At 32.1% G+C, this 9618-nt stretch overlaps 1 protein-coding gene across 1 annotated transcript; it reads right to left on the minus strand.

Moving 5' to 3' along the window:
• Nucleotides 1-219: 219 nt before the first annotated feature.
• LOC115210227 lies at nucleotides 220-7490 on the minus strand. Its single transcript, XM_029778701.2, has 2 exons — nucleotides 6844-7490; nucleotides 220-4135 (listed from the first exon to the last, which is right to left on the minus strand). Exon 2 carries the CDS (start codon nucleotides 3948-3950, stop codon nucleotides 1152-1154), a length of 2799 nt encoding a protein of 932 aa, XP_029634561.1. The 5' UTR covers nucleotides 3951-4135; nucleotides 6844-7490; the 3' UTR covers nucleotides 220-1151.
• Nucleotides 7491-9618: the final 2128 nt, after the last annotated feature.

Here is a 9618-nt window from a genome sequence, read left to right on the forward strand (position 1 = left end):
TAATAGCTTCTCTAATCACAGAGCTTCATTTCAATAAACTATTATACAAATCTGCCTGGAGATCAATGAGAAAAGCAGCAATTGAAGCTATTGTGAATAGGTAGTTTGGCCATTTGAGGGAAACAAATTCGACAACTAAATAATAAAAATATTAATGAACAATGAACATTATAAAACATCTTGTCTGCGATGTCAATGTTAATAATAAAAACAATAACATTGATTTCAGATGTTTTTACTCACTACCAATAGTGGATGAGCTCTACAAACTTGAACTAAAAATCAAGTTTTAGGAGTATAGCTTCTATAAACGCGCAAAATAAAAACTTGCAAATTTTAATAGATTTATAAAAAATTTAAAACCATTCCAATTCATAATGGATAAAATCTGAATTGAAGAGTCAATTCCGGACACAAAGTTTAGACTGGGCAGTGAAAAATCTAAAGATGTCACAGAGTTTTCTCAAACATTGTTAAATATTACAATATAATTTTAATAAATAAGTTGATATTTTCATAATGTTAGTAACTGTAAATAATGAACCAACTTAATTTACTTTCATTTCATTGTCTCAAAAGTTCAAATTGTTCAATTCAGTAGCAAATAAGGAGAAAAAATAATAAATTCACCATTTTGAGCTACTGGATTACTTGAAACACTAACAATGCCTGTGAGCTTTGTTTTACTTGTTTCTGTGTTTGTATGATAATTTATATATATATACAAAGGAAATATAAAATTTTTAAATAGAGGCCACAATTCAATAAAGGGAAAATCTAGATTTAATGAACAAGTCAAACATCTTCATTAGCAAACTGGACTGTATGACTAGGAAGTAGAACGGTGCTAGCAGAGTACCAACCGATCCTAATTTAAATTAGGCACTTGAAATTGTTTTAATAGTCAAACACATGCACTACACATTGTATGTCTATGAGTGCATGAATGTATGCATGCATGCATGTAAGAATGCAAGCATGAATCTAAATATGAGAAAGTATTATGATATCAAATCACTTATGTATACATATGCATGACTGTAGTATGTGTGTATTTGTATAAAACTGTGCTTGAATGTAAAGGGTTACAGTGCTAAAACTATAAAATCTATCTTTAAAATACTGAATCTTTACAACTGTTATATGTTGTTTTAATTTGTAATACTCTGAAAATTTTCTGTTTGTCTTTCATTAGACTTGAGATACTGCCGTGCAATTTCTAAATCTCTTTGCTGTTCTTTTAAGATTTCTTTCAGTCGTTTAATACGATCAGAAGAGTCACAAGAGGAACCTATTAATGGTAAGTTATTTTTTGGGGGAATATCAAGTTCAGTTAGTGGTTTTGGAGTGTCTGAAAATGTTAATCTTGGTGTTGTTTCTACTGCCTGGTGATAGTGAGGTTTGTCATGATACAACAATGTATTTATTTTTCCTTTACTTTCTTGTTGTTCATTACAAACTTTTATATCAGGTTTTCCAATAAATGTTTCGCTTTTTAATTTCTTCTTTTTATCTATTGGATACATTATTTTATCAGTTCTAAAACCATTGTTGAATTGCTTTGAATCTTCTGACTTAAGGTTTTTGTTTAATTCACTAGAAGCAAATTCTTTCTTTTTTGAGTATTTTGTGGTAATTTTTTCTCGTATTCCTTTCAGAACAGTCATCCTTGGAGATGATATGTCTGTCTTCACTTTTTTCTTCAAATAATTTATCTTTCCATGATTTACAGGTTTCTTTGAAGGGCAGCTAACACATCCTACACATTTGCATTCAGAACCAACACCATTAGCAATAGCTTTCATCTTAGACTTTCGGCAGTATTTTTTCCTTGTATGAGAACATTTAGCAATTTCAGGAATAATTTTCCAATAGAAATCTATTTCACCACTTCTTGGAACAATTCCAGTTGTAGACCCTAACTCACTGAGAAAATTATGACGACATTCTTTTGAACATTTTTCTGAAGTTTTGACTGTAGCTAAGCTATCATTGGTATTCATTAAGGAGAAGTCACTAGGAAGATTTAATTTGGGAACAACAAGATAACAACTAAAGCAGCGTGCTAATTCCCTAGAGACATAGCAGTGGCTGCTGATTTTACCCCCAACCCCACCTGACAAGTCGCAACACTTTTTGGATTTATCTGTATTGACTGTTGAACTGCGACAAAGTCCAAGATATTTAAAAAAGCTGTTAAGTTTCCGCTCCTCATCAGTAATAGGCTTTAAACTTTCAAAGTCATTTGCATGGCAACTTACAGTGATATCTTCCCTACTGATAGGTAAATTATTATTTAACACTGACTTGGATTCCCTAAGTGGTTTACTTGCTTTGATTTTTTTAGGTTTGTTGTCCCGCTGCTTTTTATTTACAAATTTGGGAGTCTTTTGAGGAGGTCGTCCTCGTGGTCTTTGCAAACTTGGTTTCCGTTTTGTTTTCACATTTTCCTTGGATTCTATTGAAATTTTACCTGAAATATTAAGACCTAGCTTTGACGGTTTAAAACCTAATGTTGAAGGAACTAAATTGAGATCACATTTGTTTTCTGAATTGTCAGCAAGAGAATATATTGAGTCTATCTTCAGGGCAAGTGGAGGGTCCGAACAATTGCCTGTAGTGTTTAGTAAAACTGGGTTTGTCAAAACAGAAGTGTTACCAAACGCTCCCTGAGTAAAATGAGATGAATTATGAGTGATGGGGTGGTTATGAGGGACAGGATTTATTTGGTGTGCTTGAGAAACTGGATTACTGTTGTGCTCTCGAGTACCTGGATTTATGTATTGCCCATAAGGAGAACCGAGAGCAAAATTCGAGTCAACTGGTTGAGATCTTTGTAATGGTAGAGTTTGGTTTTGAAATTGGCTATAATCTATAGAGGGAGAAGTAAAACAGTTATGGGAAAGAGGACTATAAAACATTTGGAGTTGATTTGTTTGATTAAGAGTAGGATGAGGATTTGGCAGTGAATGAAGAGCCATGTTAGGATGATAAAACTGTTGAACAGGAACATATTTAGACTTTCTCACTTGATTAGAGCATGTGTTTTTTGATTCAATGTTTGTAAAAGGTTGTGGAACAACTTGAAGTGTCAGGTTTAATGGTTGTGACATTGTAGCTGTGTGATCAGAGAGTTCCGGTTTTGAATTGTATGAAGAAAAGATCAATGGAGATGGCATTGAGGGAGAAGTGGTCAAGATATTATTGGAATTAGAATGAAACATAGAAGAATGTGGTAAAGACATTTTTATATTTGATGAAATTTTATCACCTTTGAACTGTTTGAAGTTTTGACTTGCAAGAGCTGGTTCCCGATGGAGATCAGAATTGACATTCTTTTTTGAATTTGTTATAAGGGAAGCATTGTTTGGAACAATAGTTGCCACCGGTATCAGTTTTGTACAGTCATTTCCAAAGAATGTTTGTGATGCTGGTTTCATAAAGCTATTTGATTTTTCCCCAGCAGTAATCACATAAGTGTCTGATTTTGGTTGTGAGACAGAAGATTTAACAAAAATTAATTGTTGAGCAGATTGTTGATGTAAGTTGTTTTTTCCAGCAACCTGGCTACTTGAGCACAGAGGAGAAGAATTAGAAGTTGATGAAACAGGTTTCAAGGTTTGAGACATTAATGAAGTAGCTGTTGGATTAACAAATGCTACAAGTGGAGTAGTAACACAAGGAAGATGCCCAGTGGTAGACTGCAAAGAAGACCCAGCTAATGGTACACACTCAACATCTGATGTCTTTTTCATGCTTGGAAATGAAGACTCACGAGGAAATAGTTCTGTAAAGTTTTTTGTCTCAGAACTGAGTATCATGTCCCCTTTGTTTTGAACAGAAGGATTCATCCTGATAGTATCTCCATTGTAACAGACTGTGTTCAGTTGACTGAAAGATTTTAGTTTCATCACATCAATAGGTCTTGAAATCAAAGTTAGAGAATCCATTATAGTAGATTGAGTTTTTAATTTTTCTTCAGGTATTGATAATAAGTGCACAGAGCTGTTGATTTCTTTATTGTAAAGCTGCTGGTTTAAGCTGTTAAATCATTTTTGTGATTTGGAGATGGGTAGAAGTTTCCAAGGCTAGTTGCGTTTGGCATGCTTAATAACTAGATGGCTCATGGTAAAATCTACAAAAGAAAAAAAATATAAATATTACTTAAATTCTTGAATAGACAAACATTCTGAGGAGTGTTTAAATTCATATATAAGCTATAACAGCAGGAGTGAATGCAAACACTTTTCTTCCTCGTTTCACAAAAATATTATTTTGCACTTGACACCAACTCGTCTGATACTGTTCTTGGTTCTCTAATGCTTATTTCTTGTTTAACAATGATCTAAATTAAAGCCATCCATAAAAATTTCATGTTAATTTAAATTCCAAACGCTAAATAATACTAGCTATTTCACAAAATTCTTCATTATTTTCAAATTTAATTGAAACATAGACCTCACATATCAAAAAAGAATTTTAACAAAGGGATTAAAGGATTTGTTAGAACCGGAAAATGACAAATAAATGAAAGTTTTAAACTTTCTTTCATTCTAAAAGAAACAACTGAATGTGTTAAACAACTATTTTATACCAAAACGTTTTTTTAAAAAGTGCTTTTGTTGTAGCCCAGCATATTTATAATCACTAAACTTGTTTCGATAATTCAAGTTCATAGGTAAAATATACAACTGCTAAAAAAAAACTTCAAATACTCATGAATAAATCATTAGAATACTTTCATAAACGGATTGGCGCGAATTAAAATTCTAAAGACAAAACTTTCAACAATTTCTCATGTGATAAAATTTTCATACAACCCGACTATAAAACTGTAAGCGACGGTAGTTTCTGAACTACTAACATTAGAGTTGACCCAACATTTCACGAGACAAATACAACATCGATTAACAAGCAGTGTTGAACTTTAACATCCCGTTCTTTTATTGGAGTGTATTTCAACAAATATCAATCAGAACCTAGCTTTTCCAAGTTAGGTACAACTTCTTGTTAAATAAATACAATGCATGGTGTATGAGGTATAAAAATAATGAAAGTAAGAAAAATTCTTCTAAAGTTATAATAAAATATCAACATTATAGTAAAAAAATATATTAAAATTTAGACTGTAAACAATATTCAGTACAATAATTTATCGCCCGCATTAAAAAAAAAAGTTTCTTGAAGAACTGACTTCTTGAATAAAGTAAAAGGTAACTTGCATATAATTCAGGGTTTTAATACAAGGAATATCCCCATTCAGTTAATTTCCGAATCAACGTGAAAGGAAAAAATTTCAACGTAAAAAAAAAAAATTACGCCTATGTTATATCATCAAAATATACCCAAATACACCTAATCGCTGTTACGATTAATACACTTCCTTTAGAATCAACGTGTATGTAATCTAGCACTGACTGAGAAAAAAAAATTAACAACAAAACATATTTTTCCTATTCTAATTTACGAAGAATATTCTGAGTGAAGTTACACTGAAAAGTATTTTTATATCGAAATAGAAAATTAGCAAAATATCGTATTCCAATGGCTTTGCTGCTATGTAGTAACTAAAACAGTTACAGCTGTGTCATTAGCAAATGAGAGAAAGAACGAGGGAGGAAGTGGATAGAGGTGTAGGGTGAAGTAATTTCCAATATTACACCCGTTGAAAAGTAGATTTTCGCAGGAAATAAATCCTGTAAATTGTAGAATGAGAAAACATTCCGTACGTTGCAGGTGTATTACAAAAAATATTCTGATGTGACGATGAACAATATTTTAAATAAATTCTTTAGACCGTGAAAAAAAAGAAACTGTTGGTAACGATTCGAGTTAATTTCCATCATAAAAATCTGTTTTATATAATAAGCTCTATAATAAAGAAGCAGTAATGTGAAGAATCCAGACCAAGATGAAAACGGAAGATGATAAAGAAAACATTTGAAACGTAGCAAGTAGGGGAGAGGGTAATCAAAACATGAACAGCGGGTCCAAAACGTAAATCGAAGTTGTGTTTTGATGATAGTTTTTTAAAAAAAAAATTGAAAAAATCCTTCTGTGATTCATCAACAGCACAACATATCTATATAAAAAAATAGGAAGATATTTTGAATTGCAAAAGATATTTTAAGAATGTATGTCTTAATTCCTTCGAAGAATTAGCAAAATTTAAATGTGGGATTTTTGATTTAAGCAACAAAATGGAAAAACTATTAGTTGCTTCGATTCTTGTATATAAAATCTGTGACAATAAAGCAAATTAAAAATAAAATATTAATGTTATCAAATTACAATTCTTTTTTGCAAAATGAGTTTTGATATTTTATTCCATGACAAACAACCAAAAATTGCTAACAACAAACAATTCTACGAACCAATAATTATATAATTATTTCTAAAGTATTCGCAACTGGGAAATATTTTACATGTAATTAATATATATATGTAGAGAAAGAATGTCGAGAAAAAATACAAAAGAAAAAATAAAGAAAAAGCGAGAAACCCACTAATACTATAATTCTAATGTACAGATAGATCGATTATTGAGGGAAGAAAATATCTGACTGCAACTCACACGAACTTAACAGTTGCAATGCTGAAGTGTACAAGTAACACCTATTTCTGATCAGCAATCAATTTATGCAAGAATTACGGAAATGCAGCAAGCAAGCAGCATGTTAATGAAAGTAGAAATTGATAAACAAGCACAAGTATATATCAGTATATAATGTCATATGGAGAACTTTCAATAATCCACACACAAAACTTTGCTTCTGCAAAAAGAAAAAAAAATCTTTTAAGAAATAAATGTATTTGTAATTAAATATATTTATTTATACTTACAGGCACTTATCTTCGGAATAATTTGGGCCTAAAAACATACATGTGTATATAAGTCAGTGTCTTTCTTAAATGAAGGTATAAAATATACGTTTGTATGTATGTATATAATCCGACTGCAGATAAACTGTTACGGTGTCCTTATAGTTCCGTATAGAAAGCCGTGCGAGATGTTTAATGCCGATCGCTGTTGAGTTACAGTCAGTGAGAGGCTACGGAAACACACACACACTTTCAACAAAGCACAATCGCAAAATGGCTGACTACAAACCGATGAAAGCGAGGCGACTATACGATCTAATGCGATCACTATGAATAGATGAAGAGTGAGTGACGCAGCGCGTATTTCAATAGCATCACGTGGTATTCATTGCCTACAATAGGCGAAGCGACCTAGTTATGATCAGCTCTGCAGATGGGGCAGTTAAGTTAATACGTTCGATATCTGCTTTCATCCCGTGAAACCTCAGCAATGTTTCGGGACAGCAAGCTGAATGAAGTCTGACGAATGGGTGTAATTGATGACTATTACCTGCCGTATCTCCGGTGCCAATTGCTGATACTGCTACAACTAACCCTTCAGTCGTTGATGCCTGTGATTCATTGCAAAAGGCGATGACTTAATTCAGTCGTGCCTGCTTGGTCTATAAGAGATTGGTGGCGGCGAAGGTGGTGGTGGTGGCAGTTATAGTGGCGGTGGAAGTGGTGGTGGTGGTTAATCAGAACGTAAAGAATTAAAGCCTGAGATAAAAAGGATAAGTTGTCTGCATATAAGGCGGCATTGCAAGTTGAAGTAGTGTTCACAGAAAAACATAACAATAGAATCTTTTGAAGGAATAATTTGTATTTTTTGCAGTTTAGTTTTAAGTAGCCTAATTCGTTATTATTTGTGTAAAACGACATTCTAACGTGGCAAGAAAAAAGGAAAATAAACGAATATTTAATATAGTTTCAAGATTAATCTTTACACCTCAATTTTACTAAATGCATGTATGTTTGACTTTTTGGAGAGGGGAATTCTGGACTTTAAATTTTTTTATAAGGCTAGGTTTCAAGATTTTAATTTTTATAACTGTTAAAAACAAACAGTGAAATAGATAAGAGAAACACTATTGATAAGAACCTTGTCGGATTTTTATATTTTTCTTTTTATTCTTACTCTTATGACGTGCGTCTTCTCACTGAGTAAATTGATTTTCACGCCTGAAACGATGTAATAAATATGTCTATCACCAATCAACAAGCAGAATTTAGTTTTATTTCTCTGTGCATACACATACAACGTCATTAGGGCGTAAACATTCTTTTTTTTTCTTTTTTAAAGTATAATTTTCTAAGTTATAACATTTTCCGTCGAAGAAATACGTATAGATTTCTTTAAATAGCAGTCAGTCTTTATGAGACAGTTGTCTCTGTCAAATTACAAATTCCCTAAATGCTAACATTTGGATTCTAATATGTGCAGGGTTCTCTATCGAGTAACGATAGCCTGAAGTTCACATGATCAAAGTCATAGGTTTCTTTTTCTTTCTTTTTTCTTCTGGAAGTGATACTTAAGTGAGTATATGTTTGTCAAATTAGTGACGGGTAGGATTTAGGTGCATGCGTTGTTTCCAAAAGGAATATCTGCCAAAACATTACCAGTCGAGAATCCCTAACGGACTTGTACACAGACAAACATATTAGTAATTTGTTAGATTCGACTAATTATTAACAACAACATTGTTTCCGTTCGTTTGTTATTTTTAAATTTATTTTTCAGCCTTAATAATAATAATGATAATAATAATAATAATAATAATAATAATAATAATAATAATAATGGCTTCTTCACAAGAGATATAAGTGTAATATAAGGAAACAACTAGTAATTAAAATAAAATGAAATAAGAAAAATGAGAAACGAGAAGAGGATAATCTCTTCAAGGTGACAGACGTCTAAAGTACGTGACCTTTAAATTATGCTAGTCTTCATAAGCGTTAACTTAAATTACAAATATTTTTATTCATACACATATATATTTTCAGTGAATTCTATAGTCAGAGCAAACAAAGTAGTTGTTGTATGAAAGATCAACACAAGAACTGTTTCTAATGTCGAAAATGAAATTAGGTCAGAGCAATATACGAAAAACGTAATCTAGATATAATTAGTAATAATAGCTGGTCTCGGCCAACAAACATGAAATACAGCATTGGAAAATATTGAGGACAACCTAGCAAAAACACCAATCGACTTATTGCTTAAACTTTATTTATCCATTCTGCCATCAAATACATGCGACAATCGATTGCCATGCATAAAACATAGTCTGGCCGTAGAAATACTAGAAAACAATAGATTTGGAAGAATTGACTTTATTGAACTGGTCGTTGTCCGTAAAACTCTACAGAAATTAATTGGTTAGATTTATTAATCTTCGAAATTTGGTAGGATTTCATCCAAATATGTCTTGCCAAAATTGTTTCTGATTTATTCATGATTTCAAGAATCGAAGCGAGATCGCGCCAAGCTTTTAATTTCAATTTTTAATTTTGGAATCGTTGTTTGAAGAGATTTTTTAGACTTTATTCTCTGTGCGGTACAGTAGATGGAAGCTCACGGCCAACCGAATTCATAATTTAGTTTGCTTCGCGTTTAAAGCAATTTATCTTATGCTAACAAATGCGTTTGCAAAGCACAGGAACGTTACTAAATTGCATTCCGGTTTTCACAAAAATCCATTGTGCTTACGTGTTGAATCTGTATACATCACTGGATACCGGATTCTTTCATCC

The sequence above is a fragment of the Octopus sinensis genome, linkage group LG4 (assembly GCF_006345805.1).
Source record: "Octopus sinensis linkage group LG4, ASM634580v1, whole genome shotgun sequence".
NCBI lineage: Eukaryota > Metazoa > Mollusca > Cephalopoda > Octopoda > Octopodidae > Octopus > Octopus sinensis.

Excerpts from the sequence above, each read along its gene's own strand:
- LOC115210227 (XM_029778701.2), bottom strand. The coding sequence starts at position 3,950 with ATGGATTCTCTAACTTTGATTTCAAGACCTATTGATGTGATGAAACTA.